A 27,595-nucleotide genomic window follows, 5' to 3' on the forward strand; every position below is an offset into this window, starting at 1 on the left:
CTCCCAGGTGTCTTTTATACAGGTAACGAGCTGAGATTAGGAGCACACTCTAATCTCAGTTTGTTACCTGTATAAAAGACACCTGTCCACAGAAGCAATCAATCAGATTCCAAACTCTCCACCATGGCCAAGACCAAAAAGCTCTCCAAGGATGTCAGGGACAAGATTGTAGACCTACACAAGGCTGGAATGGGCTACAAGACCATCGCCAAGCAGCTTGGTGAGAAGGTGACAACATTTGGTGCGATTATTCGCAAATGGAAGAAACAAAAGAACTGTCAATATCCCTCGGCCTGGGGCTCCATGCAAGATCTCACCTCGTGGAGTTGCAATGATCATGAGAACGGTGAGGAATCAGCCCAGAACTACAATGATTTCAAGGCAGCTGGGACCATAGTCACCAAGAAAACAATTGGTAACACACTACGCCATGAAGGACTGAAATCCTGCAGCGCCCGCAAGGTCCCCCCGCTCAAGAATACATATACATGCCCGTCTGAAGTTTGAACCATTCAGATGTTCATTGGCAGAGGACAACTGGGTGAAAGTGTTGTGGTCAGATGAGACCAAAATTGAGCTCTTTGGCATCAACTCAACTCGCCGTGTTTGGAGGAGGAGGAATGCTGCCTATGACCCCAAGAATACCATCCCCACCATCAAACATGGAGGGTGGAAACATTATGCTTTGGGGGTGTTTTTCTGCTAAGGGGACAGGACAACATCACCGCATCAAAGGGACAATGGACGGGGCCATGTACCGTCAAATCTTGGGTGAGAACCTCCTTCCCTCAACAAGGGCATTGAAAATGGGTCGTGGATGGGTATTCCAGCATGACAACGACCCAAAACACACGGCCAAGGCAACAAAGGAGTGGCTCAAGAAGAAGCACATTAAGGTCCTGGAGTGGCCTAGCCAGTCTCCAGACCTTAATCCCATAGAAAATCTGTGGAGGGAGCTGAAGGTTCGAGTTGCCAAACGTCAGCCTCGAAACCTTAATGACTTGGAGAAGATCTGCAAAGAGGACTGGGACAAAATCCCTCCTGAGATGTGTGCAAACCTGGTGGCCAACTACAAGAAACGTCTGACCTCTGTGATTGCCAACAAGGGTTTTGCCACCAAGTACTAAGTCATGTTTTGCAGAGGGGTCAAATACTTATTTCCCCTCATTAAACTGCAAATACATATAAATAAATATATTTATTTCATTTTTGACATGCGCAAAATAGCCATGAGACTAGCTTTAAAACGATAGTTCTCTGCACCATGGCAACAACCCCCCCCCCCCCGGGGGGACTGCACTACGCCACTGCTAACGTACTGCGTTTTATTGAAGGGAGGTATATAGTGCTGACCTGAGTCTTTAGTGAGTGTCTTGTCTGTCTTCAGCTGGGTCAAAACACTGTCCTGGTCTCCATAAGACTTCACATTGACTCTACAGAAGAGAGGAGAACACACACAGTTTTTGACACACACACACACACACACACGTATTCACTAGGCACAAAAAACCCAGCTGATTTGATCTCTCTCACCCACAGACAGAAAACCGTACCTGAGGTTGTTGGTGTCAATGAGGAAGAGGAAGAGGGGCTCGACACTGCTTTGTTTGCTGAGCGGACACACCTCCGTTTCCTCCGCCTGGAGAACAAACATTACTACACAACCTTTTAGAAACATTACATTAGGCCTATATGAATCCTACCTATCTCAAGAACAGCGACCCTTTTCCTTTCTTCCTGTGCCAATCAAATTTGCCTAGACCTAACGTTAAGTTACCAGGTTGCTAGGTAACATGACTGAACAACGCTGTTTGTTTTCAAAACAATAAGCGACCCGGGGAAATAGTTTAAAACGCCCCGCGACATGGTTTGGGAAATGATATCAAAATCAGACTGGCGTGGCCTGTGTGCTCTTGGTTGTACCAGGGATTAAATGATAACCAACTTTGCTCACTCTCCTCCAATGTATCGAATGTACAAGTGTAAGAGCAGAAGACTGATCAGGGTCTGCATCCCCCACTCGCCGTCATGGCTACAAACTGATGGAGGAATAGATGAGCAGGAAGAGCTGACGGAGAGAAGCAGGTGAGCGAGGTCAGGTAGGGGATGAGACTGGCGGATTACAGCTGCCAACTGTGATATGCGCATGAAAGTGAAGTGGACATTGTTGGACTGGCGCATATAAGAGACTAGTTGCTGTTGCTTAAAACTTTTCACCAAATTTATAAAACACAACTTTATAATAATTTTATAACAGGACCAAGCACCTTTTTTAGATCATAGGGCATAATCTTTTTTGGTAGTATCATATGAAACGGTACTAAAACAATGTATTACCTAGTATATGTACTGACAGTAAAACATAATGGGAGTTTCTCAATATGCATACTACCTTGCTCCACACTCACGCTCCAAGTGCATTCTCCGAGGACGTTCTTGTGAAAACGAGTGTGGAGAACACAAAAAACAAGTACATTTGAGCAGCACTTTCACTCCCCCTAGTGTATTACCTCACGCTTCACCTCACTGTTCACTGAACCTTCTTCCAGCCAGGACAATGGCAACAATGGAGACCAAACAAGATATACACAAAGCAAACGTTTTACTTCATAATTATCAGCTAGCTATATGTGAATCGTAATAATGTAGTTAAACAGATAGTTTAACTTCTTTGGGGTAGGGGGCAGTATTTTGATGTCCGGATGAAAGCGTGCCCAGAGTAAACTTCTTGCTACTCAGGCTCAGAAGGTAGGATATGCACAATAGTAGTAGATTTGGATAGAAAACACTCTGAAGTTTCTAAAACTGTTTGACTGTTGTCTGTGAGTATAACAGAACTCATATGGCAGGCAAAAACCTGAGGAAAATCCAACCAGGAAGTGGGAAATCTGAGGCTTGTAGTTTTTTCAAGTGGTTCCCTATCTAACATACAGTAACTTAGGGTTCATTTTGCACTTCCTACAGCTTCCACTAATGTCAACAGTCTTTAGAACGTTGCTTCACGATTCTACTGTTTATAGAGGGAGAATAACATGACCTGGAAGTTGATTACTGAAAAAAAGACATGAGTTAACTGGCGCGCGTTCACGTGAGAGGTAGCTGCGTTCCGTTTGTTTTTTGAAGTCATTGTTATCGTCCGGTTGGAATATTATGGAAGATTTATGTTAAAAACACCCTAAAGATTGACGCTATACATCGTTTGACATGTTTCTACGAATGTAAATATAACTTTTTTTGACTTTTCGTCATGCCATTTTCCCACGCTCTTCCATCATTTGGAGTACTCGACCGAACGCGCAAACAAAAAGGAGGTATTTGGACATAAATTATGGACTTTATCGAACAAAACAACATTTATTGTGGACCTGGGATTCCTGTGAGTGCCTTCTGATGAAGATCATCAAAGGTAATGGAATATTTATACTGTTATTTCTGAGATTTGTTGACGCCACAAAATGGCGGGTTTGGTTTCGTGTCTGAATGCTGTACTCAGATTATTGTAAAGTGTGTTTTCGCTGTAAAGTTTTTTGAAATCTAACACAGCGGTTGCATTAAGGAGAAGTTTATCTGTAATGCTTTAAATAAGAGTTGTTTATTTTATCAACGTTTATAATGAGTATTTCTGTAAATTGATGTGCTCATTCACCGGAAGTTTTGGGAAGCAATACATTTCTGAACATTACACGCCAATGTAAAATGGGGTTTTTGGATATAAATATGAACTTGATCGAACAAAACATACATGTATTGTGTAACATGATGTCCGATGAGTGTCATCTGATGAAGATCGTCAAAGATTAGTGCTTAATTTTAGCTGTATTTCTGTTTTTGTGACACCTCCCCTTGCTTGGAAAATGGCATTTTTTTTTTGTGTAGGTGCTATCCTAACATAATCTAATGTTTTGCTTTCGCCATAAAGCCTTTTTGAAATCAGACAATGTGGTTGGATTAACGAGAAGTGTATCTTTAAAATGGGATATAATAGTTCTATGTTTGAGAAATTTGAATGAGATTTATGCTGTTTTGAATTTGCCGCCCTGCTATTTCACTGGCTGTTGGGAGTGTGTCCCGCAGGTGGGACGCTACCCTAGAGAGGTTTTAACAGGCAAAAATGACCTAAAACTAATGTTAAGCAAGGTAGATTCAATTCTTTGTGGGTAGCTTGCTAGCTAACAGTAGTAGCTAGCCAGTTAATGTTAGCCCTATTGAATTACTATGGGCTTGCGTTCTATGCTCACTACAGTGGGTATTGTGGGCCGGTAAACATGGCAAAATGAACACATGTATTAACTTATCAAGACAAAATATTGTATTCAGGGAACATATGAGATGTGAATAGGCAACATTTGCTTCAGATCAAATCATTTTTATACTTTTTTTACTGTAGTTTTTTTCTTGGGTTGTTTCATATGTCTGTTCATACTTTCCATTGACGCGTGATATTTTGATATTTGAAAATATGAACAAAAATATGGAACAAACGGAGTACACACCTGAAAAGTGCCCTTCACGCTCCGTTTCACTTTGATTTGGACTCATGTTCCGACCCTCCAGTGCTCGGGCACGGTAGATTGCATTTAGAGAAACACCTAATGTCTCACAATGGAAACCTATACCTCACCTCCTTATCTACTGATAGTAATACCTATACCATGGTATTGTTGAATAGTCGATTTTGATTGGCTGGCGGGGCGTTCCAGAGCGTGCATTCATTTCAGATAACGGAACAGTTGCAAAAGTGATTTGGTTTGATGAGATCTACTCACTGTGTAGGACAGCACTCCATTAACACGAGACTTGGAGAGACTGAATCCCACCTATATGGAGAGAGAAAACAATGACACAATTCACTAACTGGAGACAATACAGCCAGAGAGCAAGCTGTACACACGCCAGTTGTTCTTACAGGGTGCTTGCTGTTGTCCTCAGGCAGTCTCAGGGAGAGAACGTTGACGTCCAGAGTTCCGTTGGCAAAGAAACCAAAGGTGTTGAGATGAACCACAAATCTAGTGTCATTCTGAAAGAGAGGTGGAGGGAGAGAGAGAGATGGAGGGAGGGGAGAGTGGGAGGGATGGGGGAGAGACGGGTTGGAGGAAGAGAGTTTGGGGGGGGGCGAAGAGAGTTTTGGGGGGGTTGACGAGGTGAGAAAGGAGGAGGGAGAGAGGTGGCATTTGTTATCCAAGTATGACAAATATCAATGTGAAAGATGGATCATGAAAACACTGAAGTTGTACATAGCTAACTTAGCTAGATACACTATCTGAATGCTTTAACATCTCAGCTGATGTAACGTTAGACAGCTAGCTAACTAACCGTTTTCTAGTTGTTTAGCTGCAACGTTTCTATGACAGTCAAGTGTAAAAATCACAGACACATTAAAAGGTTGCCTAGTTAACAAACTATTTAGTTGGCTGACTAAGTTAAGTGATTAGTAGTAGCTAGCAAACAAAGTTGCAGAAATCCCCTGACGTAGGGGCTATAAAAGCGCTACACGTTAGCTAGCTAGCTTAGCTATGGCTAAAAAGGGCAAAACAAAGTTAGCTAGCGCGATGCATTTTGAAGAAGTTACATTTGTGGAACTTTGCTACCGCTATCTCAATTTCGCATGTTATTGGCTATAAGTCCACACTACCTGAGAACACAGTGTATGAAGTAACGTTAAAGCAAGATTGGTGTTATTTTACCTTTAGAGCGAGTTTGTGTCTTCTTGCTTCGCAAAAGACCAGCACGAGTACAAACACCGCTAAACCAACGCGCCCATGTCGTCCCATGGCTAGCTAGACGGCTGGTAATATGTTACACAACTAGAGTATACACCTATTCACTACAGAATAAATTATATTCCTTGATAACGAGTGAAAATAATCAATTTACCAAAACTATTTTGCTTCCCTAGTTCACACTTCCTGGTATCATTGCTACTTACACGTCACCAGAGTGACCCGTGATCACTCTGCTACGGTGCTCCCAGGCGGAGGGAGGGTGTAGGACAAGAGAAAACACTAGCTAAGGTTTAAACAGTCTTCTCCAAAGACTGAATGTCGTTTCTCGAGAAATAACTACTTTTGTAAATGTTTGTTCTCAATGCATCAGTCAGGGTTAGACTAAAATAAGTCAGTCCAACCACTCACTGGATCCATACGATCACTTGGCTAATATGCCTTTGTTCATTACTGTCCTGGTTAGTGATTACTGTCTTATTTCACTGTAGAGCCTCTAGCCCTGCTCAGTATGCCTTAACCAACCATGTTGTTCCACCTCCCACATATGCAATGACATCACCTGGTTTAAACTTCTCTAGAGACTATATCTCTCTCATCATTACTCAATGCCTAGGTTTACCTCCAATGTACTCTCTTCCTACCATACCTTTGTCTGTACATTAAGCCTTGAATCTATGCTATCGTGCCCCAGGTCTGTACCAAAACAATTCGAGCTTCTACTTCTAAAAATGCACCTTTCCAGAAACAAGTCTCTCACCGTTGCCGCTTGCTATAGACCACCCTCTGCCCCCAGCTGTGCCCGGGACACCATATGTGAATTGTTTGCCCCCATCTATCTTCAGAGCTCGTGCTGCTAGGTGACCTAAACTGGGCCATGCTTAACACCCCGGCAATCCTACAATCTAAGCTTGATGCCCTCAATCTCACACATGGTGTGAACCTACCAGGTACAACCCCAAATCCGTAAACACGGGCACCCTCATAGATTTCATCCTAACTAACTCGCCACACCTCTGCTGTATTCAACCAAGATCTCAGCGATCACTGCCTCATGCCTGCATCCGTAATGGGTCTGCGGTCAAACAACCACCCCTCATCACTGTCAAACGCTCCCTAAAACACTTCAGCGAGCAGGCCTTTCTAATCGACCTGGCCAAGGTATCCTGGAATGACATTGACCTCATCCCGTCAGCTGAGGATACCTGGTTATTCTTAAAAGTGCCTTCCTCACCATCTTAAATAAGCATGCTCCATTCAAAAAATGTAGAACCAGGAACAGATATAGCCCTTGGTTCACTCCAGACCTGACTGCCCTTGACCAGCACAAAAACATCCTGTGGCCTACTGCATTAGCATCGAATAGCCCCCGTGATATGCAACTTTTCAGGGAAGTTAGGAACCAAATATCACAGGCAGTTAGGAAAGCTAAGGCTAGCTTTTTCAAACAGAAATTTGCATCCTGCAGCACAAACTCCAAAAAGTTCTGGGACACTGTAAAATCCATGGAGAATAAGAGCACCTCCTCCCAGCTACCCACTGCACTGAGGCTAGGAAACACTGTCACTACCGATAAATCCACAATAATTGAGAATTTCAATAAGCATTTTTCTACGGCTGGTCATGCTTTCCACCTGGTTACCCCTACCCCGGTCAACAGCCCTGCGCTCCCCACAGCAACTCCAAGTCCCCCACTTCTCCTTCACCCAAATCCAGATAGCTGATGTTCTGAAAGAGCTGCAAAATCTGGACCCCTACAAATCAGCTGGGCTAGACAATCTGGACCCTTTCTTTATAAAATTATCTGCCGAAATTGTTGCAACCCCTATTACTAGCCTGTTCAACCTCTCTTTCGTATCGTCTGAGATTGCCATAGTTTGGGTCTAGGAGACTCTAGACCCAATCTGCTACAGACCTATATCTATTCATGGTTAGCAGATGTTAATGCCAGTGTGGCAAAATGCTTGTGCTTCTAGTTCTGACCATGCAGTAATATCTAACAAGTAATCTAACCTAACATTTCAAAACAACTACCTTATACACACAAGTGTAAAGGAATGAATAAGAATATGTAAATAAAAATATATGAATGAGTGATGGCCGAACGGCATAGGCAAGATGCAGTAGATGGTATAGAGTACAGTATGTACATATGAGATGAGTAATGTAGGGTATGTAAACATTATATAAAGTGGCATTGTTTAAAGTGGCTAGTGATACGTTTATTACATCAATCTTTCCATTATTAAAGTGGCTGGAGTTGAGTCAGTATGTTTGCAGCAGCCACTCAATGTTAGTGATGGCTGTTTAACAGTCTGATGGCCTTGAGATAGAAGCTGTTTTTCAGTCTCTCGGTCCCAGCTTTGATGCACCTGTACTGACCTCGCCTTCTGGATGATAACGGGGTGAACAGGCAGTGGCTCGGGTGGTTGTTGTCCTTGATGATCTTTTTGGCCTTCCTGTGACATTGGGTGGTGTAGGTGTCCTGGAGGGCAGGTAGTTTGCCCCTGGTGATGCGTTGTGCAGACCTCACTACCCTCTGGAGAGCCTTACGGTTATGGGCGGAGCAGTTGCCGTACCAGGCGGTGATACAGCCCGACAGGATGCTCTCGATTGTGCATCTGTAAAAGTTTGCAAGTGTTTTTGGTGACAAGCCGAATTTCTTCAGCCTTCTGAGGTTGAAGAGGCGCTGCTGTGCCTTCTTCTGTAGTGTCGTCTGCAAACTTCATGATTGAGGTGGAGGCGTGCATGGCCACGCAGTCGTGGGTGAACAGGGAATACAGGAGAGGGCTGAGAATGCACCCTTGTGGGGCCCCAGTGTTGAGGATCAGCGGGGTGGAGATGTTGTTACCTACCCTCACCACCTGGGGGCGGCCCGTCAGGAAGTCCAGGACCCAGTTGCACAGGGGGGGTCGAGACCCAGGGTGAACAGCATTCTTACATAGGTATTCCTCTTGTCCAGATGGGTTAGGGCAGTGTGCAGTGTGATTGCGATTGCATCATCTGTGGACCTATTGGTGCGGTAAGCAAATTGGAGTGAGTCTAGGGTGTCAGGTAGGGTGGAGGTGATATGATCCTTGACTAGTCTCTCAAAGCACTTCATGATAACGGAAGTGAGTGCTACGGGGCGGTAGTCATTTAGCTCAGTTACCTTAGCTTTCTTGGGAACAGGAACAATGGTGGCCCTCTTGAAGCATGTGGGAACAGCAGACTGGGATAAGGATTGATTGAATATGTCCGTAAACACACCAGCCAGCTGGTCTGCGCATGCTCTGAGGACGCGGCCTGGGCCTGCAGCCCTGGTTTCAGAGCTGGTCATGGGTGCACCTCAGCCACGCTCAAGGTCCTTAACGATATCATAACCGCCATCGATAAGAGACATTACTGTGCAGCCGTATTCATCGACCTGGCTAAGGCTTTCGACTCAAACACAACATACTTATTGGCAGACTCAACAGCCTTGGTTTCTCAAATGATTGCCTCACTTGTTTCACCAACTACTTCTCCGATAGAGTTCAGTATGTCAAATTGGAGGGCCTGTTGTCCGGACCTCTGGCAGTCTCTATGGGGGTGCCACAGAGTTCAATTCTCGGGCCGACTCTCTTCCGTGGCCTCCAACTGCGCTTAAATGCAAGTAAAACTAAATGCATGCTCTTCAACCGATCGCTGCCCGCACCTGCCCGCCCGTCCAGCATCAGTACTCTGGACGGTTCTGACTTAGAATATGTGGACAACTACAAATACCTAGGTGTCTGGTTGGACTGTAAACTCTCCTTCCAGACTCACATTAAGCATCTCCAATCCAAAATTAAATCTAGAATCGGCTTCCTATTTCGCAACAGAGCATCCTTCACTCATGCTGCCAAACATACCCTCGTAAAACTGAACATCCTACCAATCCTTGACTTCGGCGATGTCATCTACAAAATAGCCTCCAACACTCTACTCAACAAATTGGATGCAGTCTATCACAGTGCCATCCGTTTTGTCACCAAAGCCCCATATACTACCCACCACTACGACCTGTATGCTCTCGTTGGCTGGCCCTCCCTTCATACTCGTCGCCAAACCCACTGGCTCCAGGTCATCTACAAGTCTCTGCTAGGTAAAGCCCCGCCTTATCTCAGCTCACTGGTCACCATTGCAGCACCCACCCGTAGCACGCACTCCAGCAGGTATATCTCACTGGTCACCCCCAAAGCCAATTCTTCCTTTGGCTGCCTCTCCTTCCAGTTCTCTGCTGCCAATGACTGGAACGAACTACAAAAATCTCTGAAGCTGGAGACTCTTACCTCCCTCACTAGCTTTAAGCACCAGCTGTCAGAGCAGCTCACAGATCACTGCACCTGATCATAGCTCGTCTGTAAATAGCCCATCTAATCTACCTCAACTTGCACATTCTAGCCCATCTAATCTATTTCAACTTGCACATTCATCCTCTGCACATCCTCCCATTCCAGTGTTTAATTGCTATATTGTAATTATTTTTCCACCATGGCCTATTTGTTGCCTAACCTCTCTTATCCAACCTCATTTGCACATGCTGTATATAGATTTTCCTACTGTATTATTGATTGTATGTTTGTTTATTCCATGTGTAACTCTGTGTTGTTGTATGTGTCAAACTGCTTTGCTTTATCTTGGCCAGGTCGCAGTTGCAAATGAGAACTTGTTCTCAACTAGCCTACCCGGTTAAATAAAGGTGAAATAAAATAAATAAAAATGATGATGGTGGTGATTGTGTTGATGATGATGACTGCACTTTGGGACCTGTGACCACAATAATCTCATGATAACAATTTTTCTTAATTCAATGAAATGAAGGATTTCATGAATGGATCAGATTAATGTGTTTGTGTAGGGATAATGACGTAGAAATATTAAAAGCTTAAAAATATATAAAAATACCTTTATATACTTATGCAGTGTAGTCTACTATAAATCAAATCAAACGTTTATTCATCACGTGCACAGAATACAGCGGGTTTAAATGGCACAGTGAAATGCTTACTTGCAAGCTCCTATAGGCAAAGATATAAAACATATTTCCCTTAAAGCTTTGATGAAGGCCGTGAGGCCGATACGTAAAGCTTATTAAAGAGCAGTGATACTATCAAGAGCAGTGTGCGGGTTCCTTCTTTTTTTCTCTCTTATTCGACCATTAAAAAGCAAAGTCTCTGAGCTTTCCCTGAGCAGTGACTTCACCTGAGACATGAGGCTCATTCAAGACAGTTGAAGGGATTCTCTGGTACTTTTGTATACTTTTTAGCCAGTCGTTCTGAAAGTAGACCCCAGGGCCAAAAGTGGTCCTCAAAAATGTCATAATACCTCATGTGCAGATATGTGCACCACGTCATTGCTCTCTCTCTCTCTTTCTCTGCTGTGTGTGATCCTTGCTAGTTGTCAGTCAAATGGTGAGGCTGAACCTCATTGTCTGGAGGTCAAATTGCTAGAGGCCTGCCCCTGTGGGGGGGAAATGTAGGGAAAATGGTGCAGCACAGCTTCCAGAAAACAGTGGCTTTCAAAGTAAGCATTTCACACATTGACACATCCAGCCCAAAGCGGGAGGTTTAAGAAATACTAACTAGTTGCCAAAGTACCGGAGCATTTCTTTAAACATTCATAATGTTGCAGCTAGACAGCCTATCTTGTTTATGATAATACATCCTTCATTTACATTTTAGTTGTTTAGCAGACGCTATTATCCAGAGTGAAATCCAGTTCTTTTTAACTAAGGTAACATTATTCCAGTCACTGATGTCTTTTGTAAACGCTACACGATGTGCATTTGAAAAGCTCTTCATTTTTTTTAGTCTTAGGCACAAAACCCCAAAGGGAACTGTTCACTCAACATGGGATGTTGAGGCTGCGCATTCAGTCCTTTAGAGGTAGATCAGCTTTCATATTGCAGATAGATTGTCGCTTCTATCAATGTGGAATCATTGCATCATTTCCAATCCCCCATATATCTATATATATAAATCTATATATTTTAAACATATATTTTCCTTTATTATTTTCCCGAACCCTCCCATCCTTCAGCTACCCTTAACCCCTTCCCATCTATCTCTATCTCTGATTTTTCAACAGTGCTGTTTCACAAAAGTTCTGAACCTATATACATTTTACAGACACAGTATATTATACATTAGTTATCTCGTTATTTTTAGTCCCATCCTTCAGCTCGACTCAACCCCTCCCATCAATCTCTGAACACCATCCAGTATCCCATTTGCCATATATTTTTCAACTGTGCTGTAATGTTTCACAAAAGTTCTGAGCCTTTCTATTCTCACAGTTTCTACAGATTTTAAATTACAGATAAAAAAATTCTAAGACTATTATTGATCGATTGACTATGACTTTTTAAATCACCCAGCAGTGCTATTTGCAGAGTTATCTCCAGGTAAATGTTGCAATTCTTCAGCCATTCCTGAACCTGCGACCAAAAACAAGCAACATATGGACAGTACCAAAACAAATGATCTAATGATTCTGTCTCTTCATAGCAAAAATATGCAGAGCTTGGATGGTTATACCCCCCATATAGATAACATCTATTGGTTGCAAGGATTTTGTATAATATTTTCAATTGAAAAACTCAGTTTGGAATCCAGCGTTGTTTTGTGTATCAGTTAATTATTTTATTTAACCAGGCAAGTCAGTTAAGAACAAATTCTTATTTACAATGACGGCCTACCCCAGCCAAACACTAACGCAGATGACACTGGACCAATTGTGCGCCACCCTATGGCACTCCCAATCACGGCCAGTTGTGATACAGCCTGGAATCAAACCAGGGTCTGTAGTGATGCCTCTAGCACTGAGATGCAGTGCTGCGCCACTCAGGAGCCATATATTCATAAACCATGTGCCATGGAATCGGCACATTGATAATCTCTTCCCAACTATTTTTCAATCTATATGGCACAGCTGTCAATTTTTTAATCTTTAAATGAAACTGGTATACGCTTTTATTTATCACAATTTTCTTTAACCAGTTTTGGTCTTTAATGCAGGACTGACAGACAAGTTCCTAACTTTCTCACCCTTCTCCTTGCCTCTTCCATTTTTGGGATAATGCTGAAATTAGTTGGTTGTAATGTTGAGTAGAGTAGATATTTCCATATATTTTTGTTAGCTGCATGTGTGACATAACTCCACCAGTCCTATTTTTGATATCCTTGACAAAGATTATACCGTTTAATTTTTTTCCCCCCAAATGTTTATTTTAGAAAAATCAATTAGTATATTTGAGTTTAACAATAATATTTGTTGTAAAATTTTTCTTTTCTAGTGGATTAAACTGAAATTGCAACCAACTTTCTATGGCTTGTTTTAAAAATAGCAATATTTTGGAAATGATTTCATTTTCAAATAACTGAAAGTGAGAGGTTGTAATCTGAATAAAGGGAAAAAGGCCATTCCTGAATATGGGGTGAGACATTCTTACTAATCTGCTAGAGAAGCAGTTCAGATTTAAGTATAACTTTTGTGGTCTTCCCAGTGGCTCAGTTGGTAGAGCATGGTGTTTGTAACGCAAGCATGGTGTGTGCAACGCCAGGGTTGTGGGTTCGATTCCCACGGGGGGCCAGTGCAATGAAATGTGTTCATTCACTACTGTAAGTTGCTCTGGATAAGAGTGTCTGCTAAAATGTAAATGTATGACTGAAGCCTTTAGTGAGAGATCTAATGCTTTAATAATTTCTGCCCTACCGAATTCATATTCATTATATAAATAGGCCCAGGTAGCCTAGTGGGGGCGACAGGTAGGTTAGAGCGTTGGGCCAGTTACCGAAAGGTTGCTAGATCAAATCCCTGAGCTGGCAAGGTAAAAATCTGTCTTTCTGCCCCTGAACAAGGCAGTTAACCCACTGTTCCTAGGCCGTCATTGTAAATAAGAAAGTGTTCTTAACTGACTTGTCTAGTTAAATAAAGGTAAAATAAATTTTGTCTGGCTTACCATTCCAAATAAAATATGGAAATATGGCACTGGAACAGACCTGCACTGGGGCACTGGAACCTGAAGAACAAACAATGGTGAAGAATGACATTTTAATTAGATTTCCTGAATTAGATTTTAAAACAATGTGGCACTGTCCTAAATATCAATGAGAAAACAAGTAAGAGAAGACCAAGTTACCGATATGCTCCCTTGCCATCATGATCATAGACATCTGGTTCAAAGTTCTCAGGAGATCTCTAAAATGCAAAAACAATATAATAGTTTGAAGAGTAGTTGAATATAAACATATAAAATGGTCCTTCCCTTCCCTCCCTCCCTCCCTCCCTCCCTCCCTCCCTCCCTCCCTCCCTCCCTCCCTCCCTCCCTCCCTCCCTCCCTCCCTCCCTCCCTCCCTCCCTCCCTCCCTCTCTTTGTTTCTTTCTTTCTTTCTTTCTTTCTTTCTTTCTTTCTTTCTTTTTCTTTCTTCTTCTTTCTTTCTTTCCAGTGAAGGTCTTACCATGGGAGGGTCAGTAGTACTCAGGCTCTGGTCCACTATTCTACATTCTGTGATGCTTAACACGTCCATGGCCTCAGGTGAGCTGTCAGACACTCTGACACGTTCCTCACTCTTCACTCCAGATGAACCTTGGCTAGATAATGGACAAGTTAGAGAGCCTATCAAAGGTCTGGGTGGTCTTAGGTTCCTTGGCAAGGTGAAGGCCTGTCCAACAGTGGGATCATTGGGGTCCAGGAGGAGAGGAGAATCTGCACACAGAGAAAGTGAACATATCTAATTTAACTAGTTTACAGTGGTCTTAGGAATTGAAAAGGACTATCTTCTTCACTCTTACTCTAGAAAGACTATGAGAGCCTGTAAGCTTTAATTTAATCTATATTTTTTCTACAGTTGTCCACGGTGTTGCAACATTTGCAAACATTATATTTTCTAATTTGTCAGCAAGTTGTTGTTCTCATAGTGTGAAGGAAGAGGATGATTCACTCAATGTATAAACAAGGAACTGAACATTTAAAGAAAATATGAATTGGTCTTGTTGTTTTACCGCTGTGATCTCTCTGTAACTTAGTGAGATCATGCTGATTCATCTACCTCAGGATAATCAGTGTGATCTCCACAGCTTCCTCGGGGTCATGTCTCTCCACCATCTGATCCACTGTGTCCTGTCTGTCAGTGTTCTCCAGCTGACTCTCTGGGATGGAAGGACAGTCAGGCAGCTGGAACGTACTCAGGTAAGACTGAAATGTCTTCAGCTGTTCCAGAGCTCCTCCAGAGTGGTCATTAGCAGAGCTGGAACATCCAACATGGAGGGTCTCTAAAATAACAAAGATGATAAGATATAAGAGAATAGAAATACTGACTACTGATATGAAACAAATAACATTAATATATTAATATTGGTAGGAAAAACTAGAATATTTCTACTGGTCTCTCAATATCACATCATCATGAAGTTACATTAGGAACTGTAGCGCAGACAGACAGACAGACAGACAGACACACACACACACACACACACACACACACACAGACACACACACACACACACACAGTATACTACCAATTGCACACTCCCTCAAGACTTAAAACATCTGTGGCATTGTGTTGTGTGTCAAAACTGCACATTTTAGAGTGGCCTTTTATTGTCCACAAGGTGCACCTGTGTAATGATCAAGCTGTTTAATTAACTTCTTGATATGCCACACAACAACATAGCTCAGGCAGTAGGAAGCTCTCTCATCCATTTATATGCAGTCCTATACTCAGTTGGCCCCTCCATGGATTTTGTGTTAAATGCTCTACAACAAAGCTTTATTAGTGTCCAACAAGCTTTCTCTAACCTTATTCTGAACACCTCCAAAACAAAGGTCATGTGGTTTGGTAAGAAGAATGCCCATCCCACTGGTTGATGCTTATTTATAAAACCCTCTTAAGCCTCACTCCCCCCTGTCTGAGATATCTACTGCAGCCCTCATCCTCCACATACAACACCCACTCTGCCAGTCACATTCTGTTAAAGGTCCCGAAAGCACACACATCCCTGGGTCGCCAGTCTTTTCAGTTCGCTGCAGCTAGCGACTGGAACAATTTGCAACAAACACTCAAACTCGACAGTTTTATCTCAATCTCTTCATTCAGAGACTCAATCATGGAGACTCTTACTGACAGTTGTGGCTGCTTTGCGTGATGTATTGTTGTCTCTACCTTCTTGCCCTTTGTGCTGTTGTCTGTGCCCAATAATGTTTGTACCATGTTTTGTTCTCCTACCATGTTTTGTGCTCCTACAGTACCATGTTGTTGTCATGTTGTGTTGCTACCTTGCTGTGTTGTCATGTGTTGCTGCCTTGCTATGTTGTTGTCTTAGGTCTCTCTTTATTTAGTGTTGTGTTGTCTCTATTGTCGTGATGTGTGTTTTGTCCTATATTTATATTTAAATTATTTATTTATTTTTAATCCCAGCCCCCGTCCCCACAGGAGGCCTTTTGCCTTTTGGTAGGCCGTCATTGTAAATAAGAAGTTGTTCTTAACTGACTTGCCTAGTTAAATAAAGGTTAAATAAAATAAAAATATTTAAACCTGTCAGGTGGATGGAATATCATGGCAAAGGAGAAATGCTCACTAACCGGGATTTAAAAAAATTTGGGCACAAAAGTTGAGAGAAATAATATTTTTGTGCATATGGAAAATTGCTGGGATCTTTTATTTCAGCTCATGACACTGTGACGTCCCTCCCCCTCTGTCTGCCAAATTCTTTCTCTTTGCTCTTGTGACGCACACAAAATGTATGATCACATTTGTGTTTATGTATTGTTTCTTTGTATTGGGGAAGAATGCTTTTACTGAAATGTAGTCCTCCAAGGTCTCGCCATTGCGATGCATTTATACTACTGTTGGCCAGTAGGGGGCAGTGAGACGTGTTCGCGTCGTACTGGGACTATATGCGATCCTGCACCTGTGTGTTCTCATAATTGAGAGAACCTTCGAAAGAGAAGGCAAGTTCTCCTGTCATCATTTATCCTGTGTTACAGGTCAGTAAAGTGCAAAAATACACTGAATACCACAATATAGTTTTGTAACTTGCCTGTTGAAGTGAATGTAATGGTTTTGAACAACAGAGTAATTGTATAACTTCGTACTAGACAGAACGCATGCCGAGTGTAAAATCAAATGATGGCGGTGATCCTTTGGCTTTGATCTAGAAAAAAACGAATTGTTAACTCCAGAACATTTTTATTTTTGAAAAAGACACCTGACAATATCCTAAGGGTTTTTATCATTTCATGTGGTAATTGTTGTACTGTAATTGTTAGAAAAGCTGCTAGCTTTTGACTAGCTCCGGTTAGCTTTTCACTGGCGCCGGTTAGCTTTTGACTAGTTCCGGTTAGCTGTTTACTAACTCCAGTCAGTTGGTTCTTGGCTTCGGTACGCTGGACATATGACATTTTTAACAATGCTTTTTTTCTAATAAAAACGAGTATATTACATCGGTGGTGAAGCCCAAAAAACAGCCCTTGTTTTAGGGCATTTTTCAACCTGCCATCTCCTATTAGTTCTATTGAACACTGTGGCACCAACTCGCCTTCTGAACGTTCTAATCCCAGTTTATTGTACTATGTCACAATGGCAGCTTCGCTACTGTTGGCAATGGAGACCTGCTCACTTGTTTATAGTTAACATGTAAACAACGAAAAATGACTCATTACTCTGAGGTCGTCCCATTGTTTACTACAGGGAAATATAGGTATGTCTGTCTCTTTTGCCAAATATCTCGCAATGTGTATATTTAGTTTATTTTAAAATTGGACTCCATTTTAATCATGAGAATCTCCTCTTTCGAATTATCTAAGGTAGCTTGTTCAGTCATTTTCCAATAATTAGTATTAATGTCATTTGCAATATTCTTGTCTTTCTATTAGCCCTTCTTACACTGGGTGAATGTATTGTGAGCATGGGTATAAAGTAACTTATGAGTTAAACCAGTCTAAAGGCTTTCATGTTTTAGAGTCTCCTATGGGGCTTTAGTGGGCAACAGACAACTACATAATGATAACCTAAACAGGTGAATTAAAGTTAAGAGTGTGTGTTTGGGGTATAAAAGTAAAGAATTTGAGGATGTGAATTGGGTTGGAATTGAATATTTTTGATGGGTAAATGTATGTTTGATATGTGTATGAAGTAATATGTCAGGTATTTGAGACGGATTATTAAATGGATGAAAAATGAAAAAGACTATTTGCTCTTGAGAGAATGTTCAATGAAGATAATTGAGAGAACCTTTGAAAGAGAAGCCAGGTTCTCCTGTTTCATCATTTATCTTGTGTTACAGGAACTATTATCTGCTGCACCAGTCCCAAAACTGGGACGTGTTAATAGGATGTTGGTGGGCGGAGCCAGGAGAGTCGTCAGCGAAGTGGGATACACCTGGGCTCTGGTGTGTCCTGGGATAAATACACCTCTTCCCCCTTTCATGGAGGAGACTCTCTCCATGTCTAGACATTTTGGAGTATAGTATTTTGTTGCATTATGATGGGTTAATGCTAATTGGAGATGCGCTTTGGTTGGTATTCACTACATAGTCTAATAAGTGTTCTGTATAGTGCCTTAGACAGAGTTGTGGTTGTCTGGTGACGTCATCAAATTGTGCGTTGCATGGAGAAGTAGGCCACTAGGCCTAATACTAGTGTTAGGCTAACTGGTATGAGTATTGTGTTTGATAAACTCTAGGTGCTTTGTTTATCTTTTGTTACAGATTTGAGTTGTGCTGTTTGCCTTCATTTGTTTGGTAAACTTGCCACTGTGGTGAATAGTTGGTTGTGTGCTGTGTTGGAGAGTAATATTGGTTAGTTTCCAGGCCCCTGCCCAAGCTGGACACTCTTGTTTTACTCGCTGTTGGGACATTGGTCTGAGGAGGTGAGTACATTCAGCTATGCACCTCAGTGGGAGACTTGGGTAGGGTAGTGCTATTTGCTACCCGGAGCTATAGTCTTACTTTCCCCTGTTAGGTTTAGCAATGTGTTCCATTTTGGAATACGTTGAGCATGGTTATTTTGTTTGTTATTTTTGTGTGGTGTCCGTGGACGGAGCAGTTGTCTCGGGGGCACATCCGTGGCTTAGGGGGAATCCGCCAGCATGCTGGGGGGTTTCCATGCCAGCGGGCTACAGTGCGTAATTACCCACCGCGAATCCACATGAAGACTAGGGTTGAGTTATTGTAGAATTTGGGGAAGCTCCTTATATCTCATCTCTCTCCTGTGGTGCCCAGTGTGATTGGCGCTTCTCTTGTGGTCTGGTGTGCTCAGCAGAGGAGAAGATGCTTTTTAGCACTTACTTGTGACTATGGTGTCTAATGTAGATGAGTTCATTCACGTTCCATCAGAGGAATGTTAGAATGGTGTACTAAAGAACAGCTGTTGAAGATCGCTGAACACTACCAGGTTGAAATTAGTGACAAACATCTACAATTCTGTTAGGTTGATATTGAAGGCCAATCTGATGTAGAGGGGTATACTAGAAGTTACCACTGGGGCAGCCTCTGCCGAGGACTCACCACCTCCCCAGCCGTCTCCCCATTTCGTTACAATGGCCGCTCCGTCTGTTAGCCCTAGTAGTCTTCCTTTAGAAAGAACTGCTTCTGTTACAGCTAGAGCAGGAACAAGCTAAACTGGAGCATGATCGGGTTAAGTATGAAAAGGAATTTAAACAGTATTTGGAGCGTGCTGAAATCAAGCTGCAACAAGAGCGGCTAGAATTGGTTAGGGAAGGAAAGCTCTCGGGACAGTTTGTTTTGGGAAGGTGACCCTGATTTACCTAGGGGTCGCTCCTCCCTCAGTCGTGCCCAAGACACATTTGATATTGTTGTAAACTTACGGCTGTTGCCAACATGTTATGAGAAGGACCCTGAGACGTTGTTTGAGTGCGTTGCTGACGCCAGGAGTTGGCCTGATTCACTTTAATGTTGCAGTGTGTGTTGACGAGTAAAGCACAGGAAGCATATTCAGATCTTGGTGTAGCCGACAGTGTCAGCTATGATGAGGTTAAAATGGCCGTTACAGTTTTACGAATTGGTTCCTGAGGCTTACCGCCAACGATTTAGAACTTAAAAAAAGGCTGATTAACTCATGTTGAGTTTGCACGAGAGTTTACTTCAGTTTAAACGCTGGTGTTCCCCCTCTGCGTTTACAACTTTCCAGGGGCTGTGTGATCTGATTATGCTAGAGCAATTTAAGGACACAATCCCTGATCGAATAGCCATGTACATTAACAAACGAAAAGTGAAGACTGTCTCTGACTCTGCGGTTTTGGTGGACGAGTAGCTTTTGACTCACAGAAATGGCTTTGCAGATCCCCGGAGTGAGTGGGGGCGTTCGGAGAGATTTGGGCCTCGCCCCCCGAGATGCTCTGGTTCACATGCAGAGCTTCATTCATCTAGGGTAGAGCCTGGCTCCTGTGGTAAACCTGACTTCAGTCAAGACTCACTACTGTCATGGTTCAGGTCATTGGAAAAACAGATGTCCTGTTCTTAGGGCCAAGGGTAAATTCAGTACTCGCGCTGCGTTAAACCTAAGCCTACGGTGTTAGCAGTGCCTGTCCCACATCCATCCACTCCATCTCATGCCCAGGTACATGTGAAAGTCCTAATTTACCGATTGTTAACCTTTCGTTACAGAGGGTTGTGTCTCTGTTATTAAGAAGTAATGACCCAGTGAAGATCCTGAGTGTGACAGGTGCCTCTGAGTCATTTGTGTTAGTCTGTTACCCTTCTCTACTGAGACTGATTCAGGGAACAACTTGGCTGGTGAGCGTGTATGGCCTTGTCGTGTCTCTACCTCTAATGGTTTCCACTAAGCCGTCGTTTGAAGCGATCCCCGACGAGAGCGCAGTTTCCCAGAGATGTTCTCTGTGTGCGTGGTGGTGCCGTGTTCCATGAGCCGTGGCGATCTGGTCACTGCACCAGCTAACGATAATGTTACAAATAAATCTGTCAATACTTTCCCTGTTATCTGTTTCCTGCTCTGATCTAATCATGAACCAGAGGGCTGACACCACCTTAGAAGAGTCACCTGACTGGCCACTGGTTATTTTGTGTTTTCCTGTTGACCTGTCGTTCCTGTCATCTGTTCTCGTTTTCGTCCCTCTTAAGAGTTGCTTCCTGTGCGCAAAGGTTGCGGAGGTCTGGGGAGGACGAGGTTGGCTGGGACAGTGTTAATCAGGGCAGTATTTTGTTTGTGTTGGGGGTGGTGTTCCGCGGTCCTTGGTGGTCCCTGGTTTTATGGGGGGTGACGACCCTACCACTACACACACACACCATTGTTAATTGTATATAGTTTACTTTAGTTAATAAAGATATTTTTGTTATTCCTTGATCTCGGCATTGTCACGGGCTACGAGCCGGTTCGTGACAAAATGGGACCAACACTTTACATATTGCGTTTCTTTTTGTGTAGTATAGTCATGAGAATTGTAATACATATGGTATGAGCACCTAAGTATTGTGATATTGTATTATGAGGTCCCTGGTAATTCCCAGCCCTACTAATGCAGTGCAGCCTACTATAAATACAATTAAATTAAATGTTTGTCACATGCATAGGATACATCGGGTGTAAAGGATACAGAGAACGCTTACTTGCAAGCTCTTTCCTATATACAAATATTTCCCTTATCTGACCATTAATGAATTTGACATGTCAAGGGTCAATCTGTGGTTCAGAAAATAACAAACCACTTTAACTAATTCATAGAGGACTGACTATGCATGATATCAACATGATAGTCGTTTTGAGGCTTAGTGTTTATTTAAACAATTCTATTGTTTACAAAAAATTGAGTAAAACAAGTTTATTTTGGCCTCTAATGGGGAATGGCAGTTGAACTAAGCTTATGAGGCATTTATTTTCCACATTATCATTCATTTAAATCACAGATTGCTCCTTTAAGATAAACACTTCATTACATTTGTATTTGGAAGCCACTGATTTGATCATCTCAAGTCTGGTTGATCTTCACAGACAGATGGACGAACATCAGCAGTAGGAGCTGCAGGCTCATGACGCTGGGCCTGGACAGAAGCTGCTGGTACTGGTGCCACAGGCCCGTGGGGTTGGACCTGGACAGGAGCTGCTGGTACTGGTGCCACAGGCCCGTGGGGTTGCACCTGGGCAGTAGCTGCTGGTACTGGTGCCACAGGCCCGTGGGGTTGCACCTGGACAGAAGCTGCTGGTACTGGTGCCACAGGCCCTTGGGGTTGGACCTGCACTGGAGCTGCTGGTACTGGTGCCACAGGCCCTTGGGGTTGGACGTGGACAGGAGCTGCTGGTACTGGTGCCACAGGCCCTTGGGGTTGGACGTGGACAGGAGCTGCTGGTACTGGTGCCACAAGCCCGTGGGGTTGGACCTGGACAGAAGCTGCAGGTACTGGTGCCACAGGCCCTTGGGGTTGGACCTGGACAGAAGCTGGTAGTGGTGCCACAGGCACTTGGGGTTGGACCTGGACTGGAGCTGCTGGTACTGGTGCCACAAGCCCGTGGGGTTGGACCTGGACAGAAGCTGCAGGTGTACACAATTCATTTTACAACAGAACCATTTAGGAGAATTTTAGTTTTTTCTAATTTGATTTCTTCATATTATTATTTGATGAGGTGGCCATCAGGGAGGAGACTTATAGGTTCTCATCAAGTCTTCTAGTTCTATTAATCATTTTTGTTTAGCTCAACATTTGTTACCTGGAAGCTAGACAAGTCCGTTCCATTCATTTACAGTACTACCATTTTCTTTCAGAAGATCAAACTCTTTAACGACAGTTAGGAAGAACAAGTGAAATGTGAGGAAGTAGTTTTCATAGGACTGGAACCCCATAAATGCTGCTGTCTGGAACACAAAAAGCCATTAACATCCCGTCTTCCACTCTCACTGAGCTCTGTCAGCGTGTGGGTCAGAGTGCTCAGTGAGTTTCTGAATTCCATGGCACTCTGTTGTTGCTCTTCACTCAGACATTTGCATTCATGGTGAATTAGAGTTTGGAGATGTTGTTGAGTCCGACGAATATCAAGGATGTCACCTTGAAGTTGTAAGACTACAACCTCTGGAGATAAACCAGACAATGGAGGAAGGTTGGGCGTCAGAGGGTAGGCTAGCTCAGTACTTCCACACAGATCCATGTCAATAAGGGAGTAACTGGTTAGACCTCCTGTGGCCTGTGGTCCAGACAGAGCATTCAGATTCCCAGGGCTCTGGCCCAAATCAACTCCATTGACATTATGATTTGAGATGTCGGCTCGATGGTCAGACTGGCCCTGTGTATTCCCATTGACAGGTATGATATGGATGAGCACATTTTCTTGGGGTGAATCCATTGTTTTAATTCCACACAAAAGATTTGCTTTGGTTATTTCTCAATGTTGAGGTCCCATCTGGGGTGCCGTTTTTTATGTAACGGTTTTGACTTGAGGTTATCATTGATAGGGGTGCCAGGTAGGTTGTGCCTACCAGAGAAAATATTGGTTTCTCCTTTTGGTTTGGGAGGGAACGAGTCCCATCTGGTCCGTCAAGTCTACCCCAATACAAAGGACTCATGTAAAAGTCAGGATGGAAATACACTTTTCATAAACCCTTAAAACATTGGAAAGAACTTCAAAAAACAACTGTATTATTTTGCGTGGTTGTATTACTAACAAATGATCACACACACACAACAATATACAATAATGAGCTTTAAACAGCTCTAGTTCCTCCAGAAATGTCCTGTACCTCGGGCCTAAAAAGACTCCAGCCCGGTAAACAAGTTCAGGGAACTCAAGTGACCTTAGTCACGCAATGTTTGTCCGTTCATACAGTGTAGTGTAAACCCAGTGTCAATCATACAATCATAATAACAAATATTTTACCACACAACTATAAAGCGTATCACATCTTAATAAGTCCTCAACTACAACTAACTACATAAATCATCACGGTATACATCACACCAAAACAAATGAAATACCGTATTCAAAAAGGTTGTGGTCAGTCAGACAAGCCAATCCGCCGACAGATCTCCAGCGGGAGAAAGGCCACGAAAAACAACGGAGAGGTGTAGTCCACGGACGCAAGAGTGGATCCGATCCTGGGTAGATTTGCTATTAGGCTACACAAAGCACACTTTTAAAGCAACACAACAAACGGAAGAGAGACGCTTCAGAACTGAGGGTTGAACACATCCTCATTCACGTTTCCATCACAACCCCACTTTTGCGCAGCTGTTGCTGACTATTTAATTGGGAATTAAAGGGGAAGCGCCCTTTTGGAAGGAGAAGCACGATTTAATTAAGAATTAAAGGGAAAGCGCCCTATTGGAAGGAGAAGCACTGAGACGGTTCAGGAAAATTCAGGGCCGTCACAATGCATTCTTGTGGCACAGAGAAAATGTTATTTTTCTATGTTGGGTTTGATACTGCCAGCTTGATGGAATTCCATCCAGATAGAAGTGGGATTTGAAAATCTTAGTCATGCTTGCTTCCCAGAAATGTTGTGATCAGGGTGGTAACAACACATTCAGGATGGACCTCTCTTCAGAGAAACAGTTGGTAGAATAACAGAAGCCCGTGGATAGCGGAGATGGGAGCATCATCATCCGTGACATCACCATAAGCAGAGGATCCAGTGATGTTTTTATGATGTGTGTATTGTCTCATGGGGAGGGAGAAACTCCACTTTGTCATCAGTCACATGGGCTACAGACAGGAAGTCACATCCACCATCTAGGAAAGAAACAAACTCAGATTTCCCTCAATTACTCGCATACTCTCCTTTAGAAAAAGGTCCAATGTAATTGAAGAGGGAATGTGGAAACAAATGCGCTTGTATGAAATGCGACTCCTCCCCTAGCGTGTCATCAGGCAAATTACATTTACAGGGGTGGAATCCCAAATTACATGTAGTTAGTTGTGCTAGATGTTTCATAGATAAATGGAGAAGTAACATATCGTTTTCAAAGGTATGAATTCTTTTCTCTTATGAGAGAACAGCTGTTTCAAAGGGCTGATTTCAGAACTCTTCCGCAGGAGGATAGACCTGAGCATCCTCCACTGCAGGAGGATAGACCTGAGCATCCTCCGCTGCAAGAGGATAGACCTGAGCATCCTCCGCTGCAAGAGGATAGACCTGAGCATCCTCCGCTGCAGGAGGCAATCTCCGTTCTCTGTACTATTATCATTATTAGTAATTACTATTATTTTTCGGCAGAGTTTTGTCCAATTTGAGAATCTCCCAAAAGAGGACATTGAGCTTTCTCTGATATACTACAATAGCAATGACAAATGAGGTAATGAACAAATTAATTTACAATCTTGTTCAGGGCAGTTGAACATCTTTCATTCATGAAAATACTCAAACGTTTCAAAAAAAAAAGTGAAGAAGCTGGGACTCTTTGAAATACTCAACATCCTGACAAGGAACAACACCTGTAATTACTTCATGTGATCTCTCTCTCTAACTTCTCAGCAAGATCACCCAGGTCATCCTCCTCATTGTGATCTTCACAGCTCTCTCAGGGCCGTATCTCTTCACCATCTGATCCACTGTGACCTGTCTGTCAGTGTTTTCCAGGTGGCTCTCTGGGATGAGAGGAAAGACTAACATCCAGCCACTAGTCAGGTGAGACTGAAATGTCTTCAGGTGTTCTTCAGTGAGCTCCTCCAGTGGCCAGCAGCAGAGCTGGAAAATCCACACACACATTTGTCACTATAACCGATTGATATCACAGGAGGCTAGGGTCTGGGAAAGTGTAGCCTGGCAAAAAATAAATCCAGCACAGGACAAACTAATTTGGGGTTGTTTTTTTCAGTCAAAGCTTACATTTAAAATAAGATAATGTAGAAGGGAAATCACCACACGATAAAGTCACCATGAAGTCAAGATCAGTCTAAATCACAATCAAGTGAAATAAATCTGTCAGTAAAGTGCATAAAAACAGAGAAAAGTAAGTACAAAGTGAAATGCATAAACGGTAGTGGTTCTGCTTCCTATAGAAAAACCAGAAAATACAGAGACCACAATGTTCGGTTAGAATAGACTTTATAACGTTTCAAATATCTGGGTACAAGATGTCTATAAATAAAATGACATTGTGCATGAAAAACAAATTGTTGTCAAACCAATATGAATACTTACAAACACACTGTCCACGTGATACCCTAACCCCACATGGAACAGGAGATCCTCATCTCACCCATACTGCACTGGGGGAAATAATATATCAACAGATAAATTAGTTTAAAAAATGAAACACAACACCCTGAAGCTTTACACGAAATAGAATGTAATTCTGATAATTACTCACGGCGCTTCAAATAATGTTCTCATCAACTCCACAACGTAGTTCTTTTGAGCACAGATATCCAGCTGGCAAGAAGCTAACTTCCTCATGTCAATCTGAAAGTATCAACAGGCTAACATGACCATCTGGCATAAATATTACAAACAAACTCTTATACACTGCAGATGATGCAAACTATGTTATATTACAGTACAAGAGTGAAGTATTATTTACCAATCTAAAGTACCGTTGGACCCACGCTGGATTTCAACAGCTCTCCAGTGTTAATTGCTTGCTCTCACTGTTACACACTGCGCATGCGCAATCCCTTAACCATGCATATATATATATATATATATATATATATATATATGCATATTCTAGTCACTGGGCAGGAGTAGTAACCAGATTAAATCGGGTACGTTTTTTATCCGGCTGTGTCAATACTGCCCCCTAGCCCTAACAGGCTAGCTAGCCTACTTTACCAGCCAGCAGTACTGTATCATTTTAGTCATTTTAGTCAATAAGTTGTCTTTGTCATAGTCTGTCATAGTTTGATAATTGTGTAGTTTAGAGTAATTATCGAGGTTAGCTGGCCAGCTATTTTCGTCCCCCGCGACGCAATTTTCCAAACCTAGCCAACTATTACCGACGAGCAGCATTGTAGAAACGAAATACATTACAAAGGAACGTCTTGATTAGTGTTATGGTAGCTAGCTACATAGTTGCCTTTGTATCATGATAAGGTGTAGCAATGAAACTATCGAGGTTACCTAGCCAGCTACACTTTAAAACAAAGTCAACAACGCAGCCACTGCTAGCTAGCCTACTTCACCAGACAGCAGCACTGTATCATTTTAATCATTTTAGTCAATAAGATTTTTGCAACGTAAGCTTAACTTTCTGAACATTCGAGACGTGTAGTCCACTTGTCATTCCAATCTCCTTTGCATTAACGTAGCCTCTTCTGTAGCCTGTCAACTATGTGTCTGTCTATCCCTGTTCTCTCCCCTCTGCACAGGCCATACAAACGCTTCACACCGCGTGGCCGCTGCCACTCTAACCTGGTGGTCCCAGCGCGCACGACCCACGTGGAGTTCCAGGTCTCCGGCAGGTCTGCGGCCAACAAGGCAGAGTTCATCTCAGCCTATGCTACCCTCCAGTCCCTCGACTTCTTGGTGCTGACGGAAACATGGATTACCACAGATAACACTGCTACTCCTACTGCTCTCTCCTCGTCTGCCCACGTGTTCTCGCACACCCCGAGAGCTTCTGGTCAGCGGGGTGGTGGCACTGGGATCCTCATCTCTCCCAAGTGGACATTATCTCTTTCTCTCCTGACCCATCTGTCTATCGCCTCCTTTGAATTCCATGCTGTCACAGTTACCAGCCCTTTCAAGCTTAACATCCTTATCATTTATCGCCCTCCAGGTTCCCTTGGAGAGTTCATCAATGAGCTTGACGCCTTGATAAGTTCCTTTCCTGAGGATGGCTCACCTCTCACAGTTCTGGGTGACTTTAACCTCCCCACGTCTACCTTTGACTCATTCCTCTCTGCCTCCTTCTTTCCACTCCTCTCCTCTTTTGACCTCACCCTCTCACCTTCCCCCCCTACTCACAAG

At 42.9% G+C, this 27,595-nt stretch overlaps 1 protein-coding gene and 1 long non-coding RNA gene across 3 annotated transcripts in view; both read right to left on the reverse strand.

Annotated features, from left to right (window-relative positions):
* Positions 1–5,987, reverse strand: part of LOC106564221 (protein GPR108) — a 24,336-nt gene extending 18,349 nt beyond the window's left edge. For both annotated transcript variants that reach the window (XR_006757868.1, XM_045690734.1), the window contains exons 1-5: positions 5,685–5,987; positions 4,907–5,017; positions 4,767–4,817; positions 1,554–1,639; positions 1,354–1,433 (exon numbers count right to left, since the gene is read on the reverse strand). Coding sequence is in view for 1 of the 2 variants with exons in the window: in XM_045690734.1 (XP_045546690.1) it covers positions 1,354–1,433; positions 1,554–1,639; positions 4,767–4,817; positions 4,907–5,017; positions 5,685–5,771 (415 nt within the window). In the remaining variant the exon portion in view is untranslated. The remainder of the gene's footprint in view (positions 1–1,353; positions 1,434–1,553; positions 1,640–4,766; positions 4,818–4,906; positions 5,018–5,684) is intronic.
* Positions 5,988–13,680: 7,693 nt separating this feature from the next.
* On the reverse strand, positions 13,681–26,344 carry LOC106564222 (uncharacterized). The gene is made up of 7 exons (XR_006757869.1): positions 25,998–26,344; positions 25,829–25,896; positions 23,664–25,372; positions 14,774–14,996; positions 14,183–14,430; positions 13,864–13,922; positions 13,681–13,743 (listed from the first exon to the last, which is right to left on the reverse strand). It is a non-coding gene; the product is annotated as an uncharacterized lncRNA (long non-coding RNA).
* Positions 26,345–27,595: the final 1,251 nt, after the last annotated feature.

This window comes from Salmo salar, chromosome ssa12, assembly GCF_905237065.1.
Source record: "Salmo salar chromosome ssa12, Ssal_v3.1, whole genome shotgun sequence".
In the NCBI taxonomy this organism is placed as follows: Eukaryota; Metazoa; Chordata; class Actinopteri; order Salmoniformes; family Salmonidae; genus Salmo; species Salmo salar.